Raw genomic sequence first — 23,966 nt, 5'->3', positions numbered from 1 at the left:
AACTAATATATTTTTTCTATTTGTGAAAATTTCTACGTAATTCAAAGGTAATTTTAATATATATTTTACACAGCATTATTATTATTAGTTTGGAGGTTGCAGAATGTATTAAATTACTTTTAAAAATGAAAAATATCTTGAAATCAAATGATATCACTAATTATTTTTAAAATATTTATATCCCAAGATTTCCCGGGACAAGCAAAAGACCGGGTAATGAGAAACCGTACTTGTCAGCAATCCCTGCATAAAATTTAGGCATTTAATCTCAAAAAACACACAGTATTTCGAAATTCCGATTACAAACATGTAGGACACATTAAGTAAAAGTGAGTTTGTAACAGGCATTTCGAAACTCCCTGTATAATATTGTAGAATATTCAATAAACTTCCTTATTATTGATGACCAGGACGAACGACGTAAGGTAGACTAATATACAGTAAGTTAATTCAAATGAAAATTTGAAAATCTAGATTAACTCAAAACAGTTGTTTAATTGATTGTATTTCTTCTCATATATATTGGAACATTAGAATAATTAGAATACAATAAATAGAAACATTAAAATGTGCCAATTACATTTTTACATATATTACAGTGGTGCCTCTTACGGCCAACGCCCATACGACACACATTTTGTATGTTCTATGTACCGAGTTTATACCATACAAATCTAAAATAAAATACTGTATCTATTCCCGAATTTATTGCATATTTTTGTTGAGGCATTAGCAACACTTTTCTAATTACATAATATTAGAGAATTATTTCTAATATGGCGAAATGATTAGAACACCTAAGATTAGAATACTAACATTTATTTAACAAAAGTCGGAGTTTCTCTGTCCCCGACACAATAGGGATTATTTAATTCTTCATTTCACAAATCCAAGTTAAGATAAATCGTGATTAAGCTTTCGTTTTCCAGGATCACGGAATAACTAACAACACACGACCATTAAATCTTCTGTCGCGTCCCGTTATGAAAAGATTTAGTACCATTCGGATGTCATAACTCGATGATCAAATAAATATCGACACCCGATTTGGGTGACGTATGCTTCGGCCTGGAGGATCATCTGCAAGAATGAGGCGAAGGTAATAAAGTGTGAGCGCAGTTCATCGTTTTGGACGTAGCCCTGCAAGTCGATCGATGGCATAAGGCATTTGAGAGTAGCTACGTCTATCTTGCTCGCTGCAGACAATTTATGCAGGAACACTTTTCTCAAATACATTTGCGAGGAATAACACATCTTGATTCCCGATCCTGCAATATGATTAGTACATCATTGTCAATTTCTCAAAAATTTATAAACAGCTTTATTTACTTCTATATTGAAATAATAGGATTTTATAAGTTTAGTGTATGTGACAACTCTAGTTTACGGCAATTCCTTCTAGTAATGTAGAAGGAATAACAAATTGTGGACCCATTCGAACAGGCAAAATGCCTTCTGTGTTCTTTAGTGATGCTAGAACAGTGTTCAGTATATTTACACACAACGGGAATGGCAAATTGTGAACTACAATAGTGAAACAAAACTTGTAGAATATTGCAAAAATATCAGAACAAGAATAATTTCCACAACTCTAGCTCAAACGCCATTCTGCCATATATTATTTGAGCAAAATTCATCTTTGTGGAATTCCTAGAATTCGCTGGAGACCTATTTTAACAAATTAATTCCCACAGCCTTATTTTCTGCCCTGTTGGTTAATCATTTAATTATTACTAATTTATAGATTAAACCATGCGAAAATTCACGGGGCATCTATATAGCCATGATTCCAAATTAGATATGGAGATTATGTATTAATAAAACAAATGATCTTAAAAATACATATAGCAATTAAGCACGTTTCTGCAAAAGAATAATAAACATTTAATTTTCTATAACGATTTAACAGAACAATATATCATTTTATTCTTGAAAACCCTGAAAATTAGTGCATTTCAATTCTCGACTAAAGTTTTGAAGTAGGAAAGAGATTTACTGCTAGTTTCGTGAGTTTTATTGCCATAAACCTTAAATGCACTTTTTAGTAGACCTAGTATCAGCTATGTTGTGTGAGGCTACAGCTTTTCTTGTTTATTCCTGCAATCCATGAATTTTAGGACCTCCTTCCGGAAAAAATTAACAAGGAAATCGATTCAACCCATGATGTAGATATGATCTACAGACAACAAATACAAACCTAAGTAAAAGAAAACGAAGGATTCTCGTGTTCTCTCTTCACCTTTTCGTACCCTTCCCAATCAATATCCCAAAGTGTGTAGCAGCTCTTTCAATACGCTGTAATGACATGCAAACGGGCGTGACTAAGGCTTAGACATAATTAGAAACAGGATATGCTAATGCTGGAGAATATCGATTACAGAATCTTACGGGAGAGATGATAATTGATAAGGAAATAAAACCTTCAAATTATGACATTAAAAGGTATAAAAATGGTTTATGAACCCATTAATTTAACATTGATACAATGCACTCGTTGCTAAATTCAGCAGTGCAACAGCTATGCTGAAGCGGAAGTTGCACGCATTCGCAAAGTAACGTTACAAAACCAAATACTACAGCGATGACGAAACAATATGGCGTCTGTACATAAGAATTTAAACTTCTTAGGTATTTATTTTTTATTATTTAACATGTTGAAATGTAATGTTATAATCAAGAATTTAAGGATTTTAAAACGTCCATCTAATAGCACAATACGTTTCACTACTTTCTTTACAAATTCCGGTAGAAAGCAAAATATATTTGTACTATTTGTAACAATAAACACAAAGAGTTAAATTTAGAGAATTTTGAAGTCTCTCGAGAATAATTCTGTACTTACCTGGATCTGTCAACAACAACAATTGTGTTGGTACTACGTTGTGTTCCGAATGTAATCCAATGCGCCCGCCGGTATCTTTTATATCTTGAAGTATCTTCTTCAATTGTGAGAAGATTTCGTCATCGTAGGGCGACGATTCTGGAATATCGTGCATTGAGCGAATAAACAGCGCTAATTTTATTATATTGGCTTGAATCAAGCTTCGACAATCGTGCAGAGAAAAGTAATCCACGAGGCAAGCCCTTGCAGTAAACAGACATTCAGCAAAGGTTTCGTTTATGAAGCGATTTGGAATTCTTTCGTCTCTGAGTGGGTGCTAACATAAGAAAACACGTGTTAAATGAGTAATAATCAACAACAAAGACATCATTAGACAAAATAAATTTGAAAAGTCCGAGATTACAGAAAATTTTAACAGTTACATCGCGAAATAATCAACTGACAAGTGAAGTCGATTTCGATCGTTGATAAAAGGTTTTTTGTAGTATTTATTCGAAAAATCTGAACAAAAATGACGAACGTTCTTTAAATTCCTGAAAAATTATCACAAAAATTCGCTTCGGATTTGAATCTCTCAGGACAAAAAACTCTTAGTCAGAGGCGCCTATATACTGTGACACGTGCTCCTTTTTCATATCCATTGCCATTTTCCTAATCCTCAAACTACAGAAAATTCGCGACTTCTAGCCTATTCTGCAAATACATGTGTATAGAAGAAACTAATAAATGATATTTGTCCATTGACCCATTCAACTTAATATGTTTACCAAAACCAATTCCTTGTTTTCGAGACCACGTTACCTTGAAGTGCAACAAGTGCCACCGTGAGCGAGCGTTGATCCGTCTTTGAATCAAGGTTTGAAGCTCCTTGAATAATGCACAGTACGATGCCCTCTTTTATAGCTTGTCTCTCTTTTTTATAGTCTGCGGGCCACTGCCACTGAAGTACAATTTTCTAATAGAATAATATACAAATCGAAAAAGTTACTTACCGGAGATAGAAAACGAATCTTTCCTCGATTTTCCTCCACTAAAAATTAAAGTATTTCGTTAGACACGCAAAGGAATAGAATAGAGAAACGATTGTCATACCACTTACATAAAGCCTCGATGTGTCTCTCCACGGCTCTACTGTTTTTGTTTGTGATGGTCAGTTGCTTGTCAAGAGACTCTACCAAATTCATAACTTCTCCGACGGCTGCCATTTGCTTTTTGACGCATATTTCCGTTAATAGAAAAGAATATTCTTCAGCTAATGCCGTCGCATCCGAATGGGCGATAGACGTTTTACTTTCTGTTTCGTCTAGATATAAAAGACAAAGTTGAAATATATCTGATCAAAAGGGAAAATAATGAGGACTGGGAATTTACCCAAGTGAAAGAGGCAAATTAACTTCAGGAGATACAAATGGTAAAACGTAAAACGTAAACGCGACATCTGTCTGGCTGCATTCAGGATAGAAAAAAGCAAGCATCTGTGCTTGTAGGATTTGATGTCATCCGGATTGATGTATCCCTCGTCCACTCTGAAGGCTGGCCCTTTGTCTACCTGATCGGTTATTGCCATTAGGTACTTTCCTTTTTTGCGATTTGCTTTTAGAACGGCTATCTGAAAGGAAAACAAATTTTCGTTTAGAATCACAATGAATCTCCGGCCAAAACTACAATTGTGAAATATACTAAACAGAGGGCGTATCAAGTCTTTTACTAAAATCGAATTTTAAGACTTATACCACTAACTACAAAGTCTCTATCGTTCTTTAGGGATCTAGCCAAGAGTTCCTTTCAATAATCCACTTTCAACAGGTCTTTACTTTTTATAATTTAAAAGGATTTTATTGTGAATGTAATAGCACAAAAGCTTTGAAATCTTTATTTCTCCCACCCTCCCGATTAGCCCGGATGCCCGTGCATCAATATATTCGCTTAGTATCTTAAGTGATACGGATCCTATTCCTGTCTAGAGGGTAAATCCGGAAATTTCATCCTTCGTTTCATCTTAGTTTGAAGCGGTACAATTACATTGACCACCAATAATATGTACAAACGACGATTCAATCACCCAAATATACGTAAGTGGAGAAAAAATGCAATTTTTTTAATGACGACCCTAACGACGAAACAATCCATAATTACATATGGTTGACGAAATAGTACAATATCGCAAATGAAAGAATCTTTGCATCTTCACTTTCTGCTATTTCGTGTTTAACAACTGGAAAAAATGTAAATAAATCACTCGTCCTTGCATTGTTGAAATGCAATAAAATAAAGTGCATGGTCAGTAAAATGTCTATACATTGAGGAAAATTTAGTTCCATTAAAAAGTTTTTTTTCATTTTTTGCACTTCTCGCCGTTAACAATTACTCTTTCTGCAGGCTCATAATAGAGATATTTGCAGAAGACCGTCCACGTGAAACACTTGAGAATGTGAACAACCAAGAAACTTAATGAGCAGAGAGGATGCTAACATAACATTAAATACGTTTCAGTCTGATGAGGATGTTAAATCTGAAGGTAATCATCACTTACCGCTTGGGCGACGCTCAAGAGAATGATGTCTTTCTGCTCCCAGATCCATTGAACATATCGATCCCAGCATCGATCCAAGTATTTGGCGAAGCGAGCATCGGCACCTTTTTGTTCCAAAGACTGTTTTTGGTATAAAAATGTTTAGTTTCTCGTATATTGCCAAGTATCATCGCGTATCTCGTAGATTCGACACAGTGAATGGAACATCCAATTGACTAATCGATCGTAGTCAATCAAAATTCCATTTTGTAACGAGAACTGTTCACGAATCTACTAAATCGATACAAATTCAAGAGTGGACTTACCTTGTCTTTCGTTCCTCCACTCACATACTCTCTCAATAATTCCGAATTGTAATCGATTTCTTTATATGCTGGATATGGAAGAAATAAATTTTAAAATAAATGAGACGATCTCTAAGTAATAAAAATACTCACTAGGAATAACATCCACTCTCAAGTATTGGAAAACAATAGAAAGAAGACAGGAAGAGCAATTTTTAAGACATCCAACTTCACAGAAGACTGTGGGCCCCGTTCTAACCAGTTCTTCTAGTTTTTTCTGGCAGTCGCAACATAAGTATATGCAGAAGTATATTTCAGCTCTTTCTTCACAAACGTAACATTTTCCGACTTGTGATGCTTTAAGGTTTTCTGCCAATTCCGTGATCTGGTAATTCATTTCTGTTTCTTCTTCTTCTATTTCTACTTCTTCAATTTCTACTTCTTCCATTCTTTCTAAAATATCAAATAGATTAGAGTTTTTATTCAGGTAAGGTATCGTATAAGCGTCACACATTGTTTCCTTCGATTACGAATTTTTTCATGCCCATTACAAAGTTAAAAGTTTTTCATTATTCTAATATTTAACTTAAGCTTATGTTTGAAAAGAGAAACTTCTACTTTTATCAACAAACGAAAAATGCCTTAATTTAAATTTGAAAGAACATGTAATTTTGACATCATTTCACGTTAATTTGGGAAATTCGTGTCGGTCAACAATCAAGTTTTCATTACGTATCAGGTGATGGTTTTTGTAATTTGGGCTGTCCCCGAGTACGAAACAAATCCATATACACTCGCTGCTATATATGGGCACTAGGTTACGCAGGGTCATACTAAACACGACCGATGTGCATAGCTGTGTACAGATTAGACAGGTGACGATTTTCAACATATATGACCCTAATACCAGCAGTTAGCTTCTGTGCTTATTACTGTGCTATACTACTCACTGCGGCTACTTTTCAGTAAACCAGCCTGTATAACAATAATTTAAACGTAACAACTGCGTCAACTTGCCTTAATTCAAGAATGCTCGATATTAATATAATTTACCTCTGCTTGGGCCTTCAAAAACAGGAAATGATCCTTCTATTATTCTAGATTCAACTGGGTTATCCTGTTCAGTGACCTGCACTCTTCTCTTCTCCCTCAGAAACTGTTTCCTGTTCTTCCATTTTAATATCTAAATTAGTTTTGTTTGTAATAAATAATTACGCATAAAAGCGAGAAAGTTTTATCAGTAAACTTACCTTGGTTACCCTCTTCTTGAGTAAAAGACGATTCATCACTATCTACAGGAAAATAAACATCAAATTGAAATCGGGATATGTGAATATACATAAAATAATTTTCTATAACTGGTATCTTTGATGGGATTTACAAACAATTGACTTCACACAACAATTATTGTGTTTTAATTACTTGTAAAAATGTAATTGGAACCTACTGCACGGCACGCAGCCTTATGAGATCTTTCTGAAAGGAACTGTGGCCATCCAATTACAAACATGTTTCACATCTCTACCAGAAGCCATCAACATTAAACAGTACTGACTGAAAACATGTTTACAAAATATACAACCCTTGTTTTATCCAGGGAGAGTGCACATCAATTTTGAGATTTGATTTGTTCCTTTACTATGAGAAGCATTACTCAAAAAATTTGTAATTTACAAATCTTTAAATTTGTTGCAAATTTTTAAAATTTATTTAAACTATATTACCTTAAATATAGTTTAAATAAATGAAATGTAAAGGGCTCCATAAGTTACGTAATGTTTATATGGTGGATGGATATGCAGGTAATCGCTGCGATGCATTGGAATGGGCGGGATATTTTAAAAAGCGTCACGTAATGCTAGAATTTAATTCTTGAGTAAAAATGATTCATTTTTGTTTCTGAAATGTTGCATAGCGAGCCTTATTTACACCACTGCCTTGTACTATACGTTATACACTTAATAAATAATGTAAAGTTCGACACCCTGTTTTATCGTGAAATTTTTGGCGTGGGTAAGTGCGACGACGTTACGGAGCGTAACTGATGAGAGATGGCTGTTAAAAAGTATAAAAATAGTGTTCTAGATGATCCCAAACATTAATAAAGGAAAAAACTTAATTTTAGAAAAAGAGATGTTTAGAGTTTAAAATATTAAAAAAAAACTATAAATGCAACGTCGTGAAGCACACAACGATACTGTTAGGTGATGAAACGTAAACATTAAGTAAGGTTTTATTTGAGCTTCACATGCCGAATTTGACAATGGGAAGTGTGTTAGCTAATGAACGGAAGAGGTATAAAAGCGAGTGCCATACGGGGACCATTTCCTTTTCGTACTTGCATCTAGACATTATCCATCGACATCATCTTTACACATGAAATTAAAATACGTTTTGAATGAATATTAAACGAGTTATATATGAACTTTTAACCTCCAAAAAGTTCGGGTTTATCCCTTCCGAGAAGAAACGTCACCGATTCCTTCTAGTCACTAATCAGTCCTATCCACAGATTAAGAATCCAATAGCGAACTCTTCAAGTGTTCATAGCGCACTCACCGGTAACAGGTAGAGCCATTCATTTCTTTGGAAAGTTCGTACAGTAAGAATGATCCTCGTACGATAATATTCTAGACGAATCCTTTGTTTTTACTTTTACAATTAATGAATAAATAACTCTTCAAATATATAAAGGTGGGTATATATTCTCTGTTAATAGGATATAAGTAGAAGATAGTCAATATCATTGGTATTAACACTAACTTTTATAATTCACACGGTCATCGCGTCAACTTGGCGACTAGTGAAAACCGCTATTTTGATTTTAAAAATACCCTTTTTAAATTTATAAACTTTTATTATTCATAATTAAAACATATATTTAAGATTTTAACATTTGGTAAAATTATATATTACATAATTACAATTGACATTTTGTATTATTAAAGAAAGTTTATAAATTATTCACACATTTAATGACACTAAAATCTGTTTTCATATAACGTGTACAATTTTACAATTATTCTTGTATGTATTTTACAACGTACCTCCCTCATTTAGGTATACACACAAACTTCCGAAAGTTTATCAAACGTAACGTAACTAGCGAGCGTAACTGGAAGGAACTTTAACACGTAAAATGCCGCAATTCCTTCCATTCGTCTTCGTTCTACTTACTTTCTAATTGGTTTTATGACCGTTTCGAATTTATTCTTAACCTTAATTTTAAAAAATAATAATAATTTACTTTCAAAATTTACCTTCTGAATCAGTATTATCTTGCTGCAGTTTACGTTCCTCCGCCATATTCGTTCCACTGACCAAATTCAGAGTGACTCCTACGAACAGTGGGATATTCGCCACGTGACTCAAAGTGAACCGTCGCACCATCTGCCGACGTCACCTGGAAAGATTTTAGTCACTAAATTTTAATAACTACTTGCGCGTTACCTATAAAGTAAATAAAGTAAAAATTATACCGGTATATAAAACTTTAATAACGTCGTTTATATTTAAACGTCAATTTTACACCTAGACAATTATATTTATACAAAGTCATCTGTCGATAAACATTGCAAAGGAGCGGCCGGATGGCCGAGCGGTCAAGGTGGCAGCTTACCGCTCTGGGGGACCCGGCATCGAATCCGAACGGGTCGAATAATCCCCAGGAATTTTTCGGGGGGTGGTCCGTTCGGATATGTCGGGCCCCGTCTCTCACCACCCGGTCGCCCCATTGTGGGCCTGGCCGAACCCATAATGGGCCTACTAAAAAAGGCCCTCTTAGTGCCCACAGGGCGGAAAAGAGTTAAAAAAAAACATTGCAAAGGTAGTAATATTTCACATATTCCGTAAATATATTTGTTTTTTGTATTGTATCACTGTTTTTCTATTATTTATTTTGTTTCAAGTGCCATGTCAGAATAAATTCGAGGCGTATATACTCAAACAAGTGTTACAATAAGCTTCTGTGTTATTACTATTATAGTTACTATTGTAAAAAATAGGCGATGGACTCCGAGGTGATCGTTCACACACCGAGATTTGTTAGTTGCCTAGGTGCCATCCAGCTCTCGGGACGATACCTTATACCTTATCTTAAGCGACCACTGCCACATTCTTAGCTTCTCAAGTTCATCTGGAGCTATTGCTCTAAGTGATGACCAAGGTACTAAGCCCCCCCCGTCACGACTAGGTGTATGTTCTCGACGATTATATTGGGGGGACCACTCTTCATACAGTAGGGAACCAGAAACCTTGTTTAGTTGAAATCCCACGAAGTATTTAACCTCTTCCTTAAAAGAGCATAGTTGTGATTAGTGTGATAATAAAAAAGGAGGCCAATGTCTCATACAACAGTATATTTGATTCACGTTGTGTGACATTTTATTTTTTAGTGTTTGTACTGTTCAACATAAAAGCTAAACGTTTCAACATTTATTCGTTATTCCGAAGAAGTTTTAGAATTTAAGTAATATTATTTTGTCGGGTTACGTGAATTTTATTGTACAAATAAGTGCAGTCAAACCTGTTTTTATGCGGTCTTTTTTTCTGCGATTTTTTATTTGTGCGGTAGCTGCATTTAAATCACGAAACTTCTGGTTGAGGAGAAAAGTTTGAATGTAGTTATTCGGGGCCTGCTGTCTGCGGGCTTGTCACATCTCCTTTCGACTTTTACATATATAACGTCTTTCTCGACATCACGGAAGGACAGACAAACCAACGGGGAAATTCACAAATGTGCATTTTTTTCGAATTGCAGCTAAATCAATTTAAGTTAATTTACTATCGATATAATGCATTTAGAACGGACCAAAGTGCATAACTTCATTTTGCGTGAAAGACAAAACAAAATGCTTGAATCCAATTTTATTTTTTCATGAATATTTTAATTACAATTAAATTTAAAGAAGAATCTATTTTCACAAAAATTTATTCAAAACTTTGCTTATAATTTGAAGCAAATCGAAGAAATTCTTTCTGGGGTCTGCAAAAAGTTTAAAATATATTTATGCAAAATTTTGTATTAGTTTCATGAATTATTATTCTAATTAATCAAATTAACAATACTTTTAAAATATTTATTGATGTTACACACATTACCATGGTTCTTTTCCAAGACAACGCTGGAAAATAGAAGTATTATTATTATTATTTTTGGTTAATGTTATCTATGGTTCCGAAATGGTGGCTTGTCTTTAATTAAGGGAACAGAAGAAAGAAAACAGTGAGTACGCACGTTCTAACCTAACCTAACCTAACTTATTCTAATAATTTTGTTGGTAATAATTATGGTAATTTATTACGATAGGTTAGGTTAGGTTAGAATGTGCGTCCTCGCTGTTTCTTTCGTCTGTTCCCTTAAATCAGAGACAAGCCGCCATTTTTTGGAACCATTAATAACATTAACCTTATTTCTAAATTAAAGTATTTTCACATTTTATTTATAACATTTGCGCATTAGTGACATGAAAACTTACATAAAATGCTTTATAATTGTCATCAGTAAACAGATACTTTTCGTGTAAGCATTCATCGAATTTTTTATAATCCTACAAATACGACAATTATAGAAATTAATTTACATTCGTTTAAACAATTAAATTTAATCTAAATAAATGTTATTTTAAAATTTGTTACTTTTATATTTAAAAAAAAATCAATACAGATTTTATAAGAAAATTCAATATTTCAGTTATTGTACTTAGAAAAGAATCTTTACTTCACATATAATAAATACAAAATAAATACGTATTTCTTCATTATTCATTTAAGAATGAAGTTAATGAGCAAATATTTATTGTGACATTGTCACAATGCCAGGTTGCAATTTTAATCATATTTTTTTATTTAGTTACTTTAAAATATATGCTTTCCACCTCAAATTAATAATAGTTTGCCCCTGTACATGATACGTTTCCTATTAGCGATAGAGTAATGCTAGTTATCTATCCAACTCTTTTTGCGAAATTAAGGAAGGACAGGCAGGCAGAAGACAGTGATGATTTATAGATCTACAGTTTTTTTTTTTTAATTTCAGCCAAGTAAATCCTTATCCTTATTCAAGTGTTTCATACTTGTTTATCAGCAACTTCGCAGAAAAAGTGTTTTGTATCTTCTGGTGTTTGTACAGGAGCGACTCGAAGAACACATTGTCCAAAAACATGCTAAGTATAATAAATTTCAATTTATTACAAATATTTCAGAAATTTCAGTATAATTAAATAGAGTTTTAGCAGTTTGTAATGAAAATTGACATAAACAGGCAATAGCTCAATCAGTAAAATGCAAGGATTTCAGTATTTTTCACATGAAGGTGAAGAATGCGAGTTTAATTCCTGCGAAAATCGATAAATTTTTAAAAATTTTTGCTTTAAGTAGAATTTTTCTCCAAATGATTTTCAAGAGTGAGTTAGCAGTTGCGGCTTAGTGGTTAGAATGAAGCATTTTTCTGAAAAAATAAAATTGAAGTAATTTTATGCTTTGTGTTCAATTCCTATTTCTCTTTCTATTTTGCCACTTAATATTGTGATTCTGTCATATGTATATACATATTTATATTAATTGTAATTATTTAATAAAAAGTGACTAAAATAAAATTTTTCTTTTCTGACCTAAGTAGGAATTGACTTTAAAAAAATTTTTTTTATATTACTTGTTTTTTATTTGAAAATACTAAATTTGTGCGTACACTATGTTGTACTCTTAAAATGTTTTAAATACGGAAAAATGCAACGTAGGAAAGCGACAATTTAGTTGAGTATTTACAAAAAGTTTTGAAAATTCATTACTACATGACCTGAAAAACTAAATTTTTTAATATTATCATTATATTGTTTTTGTTATCTCTTGTAAATCAATTTCAAAATTGGACTGACACGTTGTTAACAAGTATGCGACATGGACATGCTTACAATTATATTCACTTTGATATGTAGAAAACAGGTATTATTGATGTTGTCTTAACTCAGTCTTGTGTTTTTTTATTTGTCTATTCAGTTGTCTTTATGCTACTCTAACATTTCGTTTCGTATTTGTATTACATTGAACATGAGTAATGCTTTTCATTTATTCTTTTGCTTCTCAGTCTTATTAGGTAAGGAAAAGTGTAAAATTTTTCTTCTTTTATTTTTTAACTTTCAACCCGAAATTTATTTTTTCATATTCCTTTTTCATTTATCTAATTAATATGCTAGATAATCATTCACTAAATATTTTTAATATATTTTAGTAATATCCTTATCACTACCTGTTGTTCACGTTCTATAAAATAACTTATTGTTGAACAACGTTATCAATAGAATGAGTAATTATATAGTTTAAGAGAATATCAATTTTTTAAATTATGTTATATTAGAAAGTATGTATATTTAATAGTCATTCGGAAAACGCATAACATTATTACGGGCGACCCATATATAAAGTGCTATAAACAAAAATTTATAGGACTACTTACTGATTGTGTCCCATTCGAAATGCCATTGCTTAGGCTTGCCATCGTCGTGGAGGTGCACGCTGGATGCCGGATTCACGTGAAGCGTGTCACGTGACCCAATTTTAACGGAACTTGGTCACGTGACTAGTTCTCTGGCGCGTTTCCAGGCAGCTTGTTTCTGCGAGAAGAAAAGCTGCCCAAAGTTGTCAAACTGTAGTCCGCGAGTTGTTCGAAGTGTCACGAGTTAATCACGTGTTAATGATAAGTCGTCGTTTGCTCTATCACGTGATGGTTAAACTGTACCTAGGTAACCCCTATGGCAACACTTCCGGAATTTCGATAGCATTTGCGATTAGAAATGCAATTTTTTAATTTTTGTGGACCCGAGACGCACGTTCTAACATGATTTAACCTATTCTATTCCCTAATCAATTACTAATAATTTGGTAATTTATTAGAATAAGTTGGGTTAGGTTAGAACGTGCATTCTCCAATGGCGTGCCGTCATTGGAAGCGATGGAAGCGCCGATTCCACCTTCCAATGACCTTCCCTTATATTTTATAAAATATAAATTTTCATATTTTAACGTACTTTGAATTAATTAAAATGAATATTTTATTATAACTGCATTATGTATCTTTTACAAATTTCTATACTACATGTGAAAAAAAAACGATAAGATTGCTATTGTATATTCGAATAATTCGGTGACGGAAGGAATGTCGAAACTGGGTCAGTTTCTAATCAGCCAGATTATATAGGCATTAGCACATGCGGTTTACAGAGCACCAACCTCACCCGGTTTAGCTGGTAGAAGCGACACACGCGTACGGAGTCCAACTTTATAACCCGGACCGGTTCTGAGCTGTTAGCCGCCTGCCTGTCAACTTCCAAGCAGCCAGATTATAGGCATTGGCGCATGCGCTTTACAGAGCACCAACGTCACGGTTTAGCTGGTAGAAGCGATACACGCGTAAAGAGTACGCGACTTTATATCCCGGAGCGGTTGTGGGCTGTTAGCCGCCTGCTAGATATTCGGCCACCCTCGCCCGATTATGTGAATCATAAGCAGACTAGATCAACGGCGGGCAACCCGCGGGCCAGCTATGGCTGGCGAAAAGTTTCTATCCGGCCCGCGAAATCTTTAATAAATTATTAAATTGGAAAAATAACTATTAATTAGTTATTTTTCCAATTCTTTGTAATTTTCGAAAACGATAAAAAAAATAAATGTAGTAATTAACTTTTTATTTATTTATTTCATATTTGCAGACTAAAAAAATTACGAGTCACAAGAAGGCGTCAATTAACTACTACGGCGCGGAAAAAAACGTAAAATTTATTCTGGCCCATGTTATAAAATGGGTTGCCCACCCTAGACTAGATTTATAACAACCCAACCGATAGGAGTTTACTGGCACGTTTTTTATGATAGTTCTGTATAGTTGACAGGAGTTTAAAAAAACTCCATTAAAATATTTGATATATTTATTCTGCGTTTATTCCGCTCTCCCATCTTATATTACTTACGGATTTCGATGTTAAACCGGTGATATTACGATTTAGTATGTCTCATCTGTAAGGGGATGCAGAAAAAACGTGTACAATTCTACTACAGTGTTAAAAATTAACTGTTACTTTGGCAGCATCATTTACAACCAAATTTAATGAATGAGACGTACAGTACATACAATGGTACAAAAAAAGCTCTAGAATTTATTTTCCTTAAATTTACGATTTATATATCCGTTGTCATAAAAATTTGTCTTTCCACTATTTTCCCAAGACTACAGATATTCAGGTACAAAGTAACTGGTTTCGACTTATTTCTACTTAAGAAGTGACTAAATAATTAAGAGATTAGGGAATGGGGACATAAATAAAATCCTGTTGAAAGAGCCAGAATTTTACTTCAACAAAAGCTTAACAGAACCAATCACTCGCTCAGTACAGTGGAAAACTGATTTCCGTGTACACCTGGTATTAAAACGAATTAGTTAGAAAACGAATGACTATTAAGTTTAACATAGTTAGATTTTTACAGCTACGGTGAGAAACGTTTAAAATTTACAACAGCCCTGTGGCGTCCTTTGAGATATACTAGTGATGCGACAAAAGAGGCATTTGACATTGACCGGTATCGGCACCCTCGGGATTTGGCACGCACACACTCACTACACACCTACCTGGACCGTCACTAGTTCCATCCATTAGCTACTCGTATCAAGATATTTGACTAAGTGGATTGTTTTAAGATTTAAAAAGTAAAGAATATTTTATGTTATTTTTATGTACGTTTCTTTACAAAGCTATATTTTAATTATAATTTTCTTTAAACGTATATTAATACAATCGAACAATACATTGTACCAGGTATGTATATCCACCGCACATTTTATTTCACCAAGTAAGTTTTTATAATTTATTTTTAATTTTAGCCCTTATATCGTGGCTAGCGATTCAGAATGTAATTGTGATATTAAAAATACATTTAGAGAAGTCTACAGTTTTTACTGGCTTATCGAACAAATGAATACGAATGGACCCTAGACCAGTGATTCTTAACAGGGGGGCCGCGGCCCCTGGGGGTCCATAAGAAGTTTGCCGGGGGCCGCCAAATTATGCAAAATTTCCTTCAGAATATAATAAAAAGAAAATTGATGTATAATCCGAATATCGTATTGAAAAGTGAAATAAGAAAGATAAAGTTTTCCTATTTAGTTTTTATTTATTTATTTTGTATTTCTTCCTACATACAACTTTGTTAGTACAGAAGAAATAAATGTAAATATGCTACTTACACCGCAGTATTTACTTCTTTTATTCCAAAGCAATTTTAAGAAACTATTAATGCTTGGAATTTTAAAAATAATTAGGAAAAATAGTAGGCTTTGAAAATTTAAATATTTTTGCAAAAGTTATGCAAAATCCTTACGACAAGTGGGCGTTTTAGTTTTAGTTTAGTTTTAGCATCGACATTGGATCGATTTATCGACATGTTTCTTATTTTATTTTCTGTTAAAAATTAATGAGTTTTCATGTTTAATTGTGAAGTTTGAATGTTATTTAAATAGATAATTAAATAATAAAGTTATGATTTACATTTATTATATAAAAATAAAGCAATAATAAAAAAATCAATTTATTATAGATAAATTATCAAATTATCAAATATAAATTATTATTTAAAAAATGGGGGTCACAAAAAAATTATGAAATATTTGGTGGGCGGCGAGTATAAAAAGGTTAAGAACCACTGCCCTAGACCATCACTGACGAGCAATTAACTGATTGCCCCTGGAAGTCGGCTTCTTACAGAAACACAGCTTCCCTGTCATCAAATGTCACGGCACGCCACTGGCATTCTCGAGCCCACGAAAATTAAAAATTTGCATTTCTAAAACTTCAAGTGCTATCGAGATTCCGGAAGTACTGTCCTAGGGTTTACCTAGATCACGTGACACACTTCGCGTGCAACTGCCATCCAGCATGCACCTCCATGACAACAGCAAGCTTAGGCAATGGCATCTAGAATGGGGCACAATCAGTAAGTAGTCCTATGAATTTTTGTTTATAGTACTGTATGTACGGATCGCCTGGTAAAAAGTTATGCATTTTCCGAATGACTATTTAATATACATTCTTTTTATATAACATAATTTAAAAATTCATATTTCCTTAAACTATATAATTACCATAGAATGAAGTGATTTGCGCCCAATTTCCTAATTTATTTGATATAAGTGAAGTAGAAGAAGACAAAATATCCACTTTGGTAGATTTGCAATATAAATACGAAGACGTATTTGCGAGAAGTGATTTGGATTTGGATTGTTTTGACCTGATTTAACACAGGGAACACTCACTGATCTATTGTTCTCGTTATCGCATCCTATATACCAGAAAGAATCTATGGACGAGTTAGTAGAACATATAATGAAAAGTTGGGTGGTTAAACTATCTTGCTTTTCCTGGTCTGTGCCAGATCTTTCAGTGAAGAAAAAAATGAATGTTTGCAGTGGTTGGTGAATTAAAAACAATTAATACACCTTACAAAGATCGTATTTCATTTGTTACTTGTCTGAAATAAAACATTGTATTGATCATTGGATTGTTTCTGTAACCATTGTATTGATCATTCGCGTCTTGATTTTCAATTATAGTTGTCATTTGGTCATCTTGGTTCATGTTGTCGTCGTTGTTGCTGTGGTCATTTGGTTGTTGTTTCTAACATCTTGTTCTTCTCTTGTTTTCCTAGTTGTCATGGATACCGTGGTTGTGATCATCTTTGTGTTTGTCATTGCGGTCTTTGGCGTGATTATTGATATTCCTCATTTTTGTTGTAGTCATCGTGGTCGTAGTCATCGTCGTGTATGTTATTGTTCATCATCGTCATCATCGTGATAAAGTCGTTGTGGTCTTCTTGATTTCTGTCATTATTGTTATTATTATTCTGATTTACTATCATTGATAGTATTAGTGATTACTGTCTTGTATAAATTTTGTCATAGCCTGCAGTAGTTTATCAGTGGCGAACAACTTTTGTCCTTTGGGTGGCCAATTATGTCCCTCTTGAGGGCAAACTCTCTCAAAGTTTATTCTGTGCTCTTGGCATTTTGTGCATTCAAATAAGAAGTGATTCACTAAGTCTTTGCAATTTATGTCTGTGTTGCAATGGTTGTAGTTCCTCTTTTTAAAACGATATAAGTATGTGTTGAAGGCTCCATGGCTGTCAAGCATTGCGTAAGTTCGAAGGCAAGTTTGAATGTCTTTTCCCATTGTCTTTCTTCTATGGATGGGATGAATCTGTAACGTTGTCTACCAGTTGCAAATTCGTTCCACTCTCTTTGCCATAAGATGTTGAATTCTTGTATGATGTATTTTTTGATGAAATTGATGGGAAGGCTAGAGTAAGTTATGTTGAAGTTTATAATTGCATTTTTAGCTAATTTGTCCGCTAATTCGTTGCCCTCATGTCCTTTGTGTCCGGGGATCCGGTTGAAAATAATTTTCTTATGTTGTCACATGTTCTTTGCTAAGTTTATCAGGACTTTTGAGATGGCCGATTTGGTCTTTTTATTGTTGAGAGTGTGAAGTGCTGCTCTACTGTCCGTATAGATGATTAATTTTTTGTGAGTTTTAGAGGAGAGTTCGTTTACATGAGAAATAGTTTTAAAGATCGCCGAAAACTCGGTCTGCATAATGTAGCATTCATTTGCTAATCTTAGTGAAGCTTGGTAAATGGTGTTATCCTTGTATCTGATGACAAGTTTTGATTCTACTCCTTGATCATTTCTTGATCTGTCTGTGTAAGCAGTGAAGTGTTGGTTTCCACTAAGAGCAGTGGTACTAAAGTCTAGGTTGATTTCAAAAAGGCATTTTACTTTAGGGTCAGTCATGACACCTGTACTTACTGGTCTGTAATCGATATTTTAATGTGTGATATGTGCCAGATTATTTGTATTATCAGGTGGAAGGTCATCCAATTTTTCGAGGTCAGTTATGTGATTTTCCGAGCTTTCCGTTAAGTTATTATTCAGTATAAACCAACTTTTTCATTTTTTGCACTTCTCGCCGTTAACAATTACTCTTTCTGCAGGCTCATAATAGAGATATTTGCAGAAGACCGTCCACGTGAAACACTTGAGAATGTGAACAACCAAGAAACTTAATGAGCAGAGAGGATGCTAACATAACATTAAATACGTTTCAGTCTGATGAGGATGTTAAATCTGAAGGTAATCATCACTTACCGCTTGGGCGACGCTCAAGAGAATGATGTCTTTCTGCTCCCAGATCCATTGAACATATCGATCCCAGCATCGATCCAAGTATTTGGCGAAGCGAGCATCGGCACCTTTTTGTTCCAAAGACTGTTTTTGGTATAAAAATGTTTAGTTTCTCGTATATTGCCAAGTATCATCGCGTATCTCGTAGATTCGACACAGCGAATGGAACATCCAATTGACTAATCGATCGTAGTCAATCAAAATTCCATTTTGTAACGAGAACTGTTCGCGAATCTACTAAATCGATACAAATTCAAGAGTGGACTTACCTTGTCTTTCGTTCCTCCACTCACATACTCTCTCAATAATTCCGAATTGTAATCGATTTCTTTATATGCTGGATATGGAAGAAATAAATTTTAAAATAAATGAGACGATCTCTAAGTAATAAAAATACTCACTAGGAATAACATCCACTCTCAAGTATTGGAAAACAATAGAAAGAAGACAGGAAGAGCAATTTTTAAGACATCCAACTTCACAGAAGACTGTGGGCCCCGTTCTAACCAGTTCTTCTAGTTTTTTCTGGCAGTCGCAACATAAGTATATGCAGAAGTATATTTCAGCTCTTTCTTCACAAACGTAACATTTTCCGACTTGTGATGCTTTAAGGTTTTCTGCCAATTCCGTGATCTGGTAATTCATTTCTGTTTCTTCTTCTTCTATTTCTACTTCTTCAATTTCTACTTCTTCCATTCTTTCTAAAATATCAAATAGATTAGAGTTTTTATTCAGGTAAGGTATCGTATAAGCGTCACACATTGTTTCCTTCGATTACGAATTTTTTCATGCCCATTACAAAGTTAAAAGTTTTTCATTATTCCAATATTTAACTTAAGCTTATGTTTGAAAAGAGAAACTTCTACTTTTATCAACAAACGAAAAATGTTCTTTAAAATTTAAATTAAGGCATGTAATTTTGACATCATTTCACGTTAATTTGGGAAATTCGTGTCGGTCAACAATCAAGTTTTCATTACGTATCAGGTGATGGTTTTTGTAATTTGGGCTGTCCCCGAGTACGAAACAAATCCATATACACTCGCTGCTATATATGGGCACTAGGTTACGCAGGGTCATACTAAACACGACCGATGTGCATAGCTGTGTACAGATTAGACAGGTGACGATTTTCAACATATATGACCCTAATACCAGCAGTTAGCTTCTGTGCTTATTACTGTGCTATACTACTCACTGCGGCTACTTTTCAGTAAACCAGCCTGTATAACAATAATTTAAACGTAACAACTGCGTCAACTTGCCTTAATTCAAGAATGCTCGATATTAATATAATTTACCTCTGCTTGGGCCTTCAAAAACAGGAAATGATCCTTCTATTATTCTAGATTCAACTGGGTTATCCTGTTCAGTGACCTGCACTTTCTCTTCTCCCTCAGAAACTGTTTCCTGTTCTTCCATTTTAATATCTAAATTAGTTTTGTTTGTAATAAATAATTACGCATAAAAGCGAGAAAGTTTTATCAGTAAACTTACCTTGGTTACCCTCTTCTTGAGTAAAAGACGATTCATCACTATCTACAGGAAAATAAACATCAAATTGAAATCGGGATATGTGAATATACATAAAATAATTTTCTATAACTGGTATCTTTGATGGGATTTACAAACAATTGACTTCACACAACAATTATTGTGTTTTAATTACTTGTAAAAATGTAATTGGAACCTACTGCACGGCACGCAGCCTTATGAGATCTTTCTGAAAGGAACTGTGGCCATCCAATTACAAACATGTTTCACATCTCTACCAGAAGCCATCAACATTAAACAGTACTGACTGAAAACATGTTTACAAAATATACAACCCTTGTTTTATCCAGGGAGAGTGCACATCAATTTTGAGATTTGATTTGTTCCTTTACTATGAGAAGCATTACTCAGAAAATTTGTAATTTACAAATCTTTAAATTTGTCGCAAATTTTTTAAAATTTATTTAAACTATATTACCTTAAATATAGTTTAAATAAATGAAATGTAAAGGGCTCCATAAGTTACGTAATGTTTATATGGTGGATGGATATGCAGGTAATCGCTGCGATGCATTGGAATGGGCGGGATATTTTAAAAAGCGTCACGTAATGCTAGAATTTAATTCTTGAGTAAAAATGATTCATTTTTGTTTCTGAAATGTTGCATAGCGAGCCTTATTTACACCACTGCCTTGTACTATACGTTATACACTTAATAAATAATGTAAAGTTCGACACCCTGTTTTATCGTGAAATTTTTGGCGTGGGTAAGTGCGACGACGTTACGGAGCGTAACTGATGAGAGATGGCTGTTAAAAAGTATAAAAATAGTGTTCTAGATGATCCCAAACATTAATAAAGGAAAAAACTTAATTTTAGAAAAAGAGATGTTTAGAGTTTAAAATATTAAAAAAAAACTATAAATGCAACGTCGTGAAGCACACAACGATACTGTTAGGTGATGAAACGTAAACATTAAGTAAGGTTTTATTTGAGCTTCACATGCCGAATTTGACAATGGGAAGTGTGTTAGCTAATGAACGGAAGAGGTATAAAAGCGAGTGCCATACGGGGACCATTTCCTTTTCGTACTTGCATCTAGACATTATCCATCGACATCATCTTTACACATGAAATTAAAATACGTTTTGAATGAATATTAAACGAGTTATATATGAACTTTTAACCTCCAAAAAGTTCGGGTTTATCCCTTCCGAGAAGAAACGTCACCGATTCCTTCTAGTCACTAATCAGTCCTATCCACAGATTAAGAATCTAATAGCGAACTCTTCAAGTGTTCATAGCGCACTCACCGGTAACAGGTAGAGCCATTCATTTCTTTGGAAAGTTCGTACAGTAAGAATGATCCTCGTACGATAATATTCTAGACGAATCCTTTGTTTTTACTTTTACAATTAATGAATAAATAACTCTTCAAATATATAAAGGTGGGTATATATTCTCTGTTAATAGGATATAAGTAGAAGATAGTCAATATCATTGGTATTAACACTAACTTTTATAATTCACACGGTCATCGCGTCAACTTGGCGACTAGTGAAAACCGCTATTTTGATTTTAAAAATACCCTTTTTAAATTTATAAACTTTTATTATTCATAATTAAAACATATATTTAAGATTTTAACATTTGGTAAAATTATATATTACATAATTACAATTGACATTTTGTATTATTAAAGAAAGTTTATAAATTATTCACACATTTAATGACACTAAAATCTGTTTTCATATAACGTGTACAATTTTACAATTATTCTTGTATGTATTTTACAACGTACCTCCCTCATTTAGGTATACACACAAACTTCCGAAAGTTTATCAAACGTAACGTAACTAGCGAGCGTAACTGGAAGGAACTTTAACACGTAAAATGCCGCAATTCCTTCCATTCGTCTTCGTTCTACTTACTTTCTAATTGGTTTTATGACCGTTTCGAATTTATTCTTAACCTTAATTTTAAAAAATAATAATAATTTACTTTCAAAATTTACCTTCTGAATCAGTATTATCTTGCTGCAGTTTACGTTCCTCCGCCATATTCGTTCCACTGACCAAATTCAGAGTGACTCCTACGAACAGTGGGATATTCGCCACGTGACTCAAAGTGAACCGTCGCACCATCTGCCGACGTCACCTGGAAAGATTTTAGTCACTAAATTTTAATAACTACTTGCGCGTTACCTATAAAGTAAATAAAGTAAAAATTATACCGGTATATAAAACTTTAATAACGTCGTTTATATTTAAACGTCAATTTTACACCTAGACAATTATATTTATACAAAGTCATCTGTCGATAAACATTGCAAAGGAGCGGCCGGATGGCCGAGCGGTCAAGGTGGCAGCTTACCGCTCTGGGGGACCCGGCATCGAATCCGAACGGGTCGAATAATCCCCAGGAATTTTTCGGGGGGTGGTCCGTTCGGATATGTCGGGCCCCGTCTCTCACCACCCGGTCGCCCCATTGTGGGCCTGGCCGAACCCATAATGGGCCTACTAAAAAAGGCCCTCTTAGTGCCCACAGGGCGGAAAAGAGTTAAAAAAAAACATTGCAAAGGTAGTAATATTTCACATATTCCGTAAATATATTTGTTTTTTGTATTGTATCACTGTTTTTCTATTATTTATTTTGTTTCAAGTGCCATGTCAGAATAAATTCGAGGCGTATATACTCAAACAAGTGTTACAATAAGCTTCTGTGTTATTACTATTATAGTTACTATTGTAAAAAATAGGCGATGGACTCCGAGGTGATCGTTCACACACCGAGATTTGTTAGTTGCCTAGGTGCCATCCAGCTCTCGGGACGATACCTTATACCTTATCTTAAGCGACCACTGCCAGATTCTTAGCTTCTCAAGTTCATCTGGAGCTATTGCTCTAAGTGATGACCAAGGTACTAAGCCCCCCCCGTCACGACTAGGTGTATGTTCTCGACGATTATATTGGGGGGACCACTCTTCATACAGTAGGGAACCAGAAACCTTGTTTAGTTGAAATCCCACGAAGTATTTAACCTCTTCCTTAAAAGAGCATAGTTGTGATTAGTGTGATAATAAAAAAGGAGGCCAATGTCTCATACAACAGTATATTTGATTCACGTTGTGTGACATTTTATTTTTTAGTGTTTGTACTGTTCAACATAAAAGCTAAACGTTTCAACATTTATTCGTTATTCCGAAGAAGTTTTAGAATTTAAGTAATATTATTTTGTCGGGTTACGTGAATTTTATTGTACAAATAAGTGCAGTCAAACCTGTTTTTATGCGGTCTTTTTTTCTGCGATTTTTTATTTGTGCGGTAGCTGCATTTAAATCACGAAACTTCTGGTTGAGGAGAAAAGTTTGAATGTAGTTATTCGGGGCCTGCTGTCTGCGGGCTTGTCACATCTCCTTTCGACTTTTACATATATAACGTCTTTCTCGACATCACGGAAGGACAGACAAACCAACGGGGAAATTCACAAATGTGCATTTTTTTCGAATTGCAGCTAAATCAATTTAAGTTAATTTACTATCGATATAATGCATTTAGAACGGACCAAAGTGCATAACTTCATTTTGCGTGA

At 34.0% G+C, this 23,966-nt stretch overlaps 1 protein-coding gene across 1 annotated transcript; it reads right to left on the bottom strand.

Annotated features, from left to right (window-relative positions):
- Nucleotides 1-993: 993 nt before the first annotated feature.
- Nucleotides 994-22,435, bottom strand: LOC136987196 (uncharacterized). The gene is made up of 18 exons (XM_067284887.1): nt 22,390-22,435; nt 20,379-20,420; nt 20,183-20,311; nt 19,283-19,564; nt 19,151-19,218; nt 18,846-18,965; nt 11,734-11,823; nt 11,137-11,208; nt 6,910-6,951; nt 6,713-6,842; nt 5,813-6,094; nt 5,681-5,748; nt 5,376-5,495; nt 4,214-4,451; nt 3,942-4,145; nt 3,835-3,872; nt 2,843-3,158; nt 994-1,268 (listed from the first exon to the last, which is right to left on the bottom strand). Exons 1-18 carry the CDS (start codon nt 22,433-22,435, stop codon nt 994-996), a joined length of 2,562 nt encoding a protein of 853 aa, XP_067140988.1.
- Nucleotides 22,436-23,966: the final 1,531 nt, after the last annotated feature.

The sequence above is a fragment of the Centruroides vittatus genome, unplaced genomic scaffold, assembly GCF_030686945.1.
Source record: "Centruroides vittatus isolate TY-2023 unplaced genomic scaffold, ASM3068694v2 scaffold_149, whole genome shotgun sequence".
NCBI classification, from domain to species: domain Eukaryota; kingdom Metazoa; phylum Arthropoda; class Arachnida; order Scorpiones; family Buthidae; genus Centruroides; species Centruroides vittatus.
The sequence above is the reverse complement of the archived record's forward strand: the minus strand, read 5'-3'. Positions and strand labels throughout refer to the sequence as shown.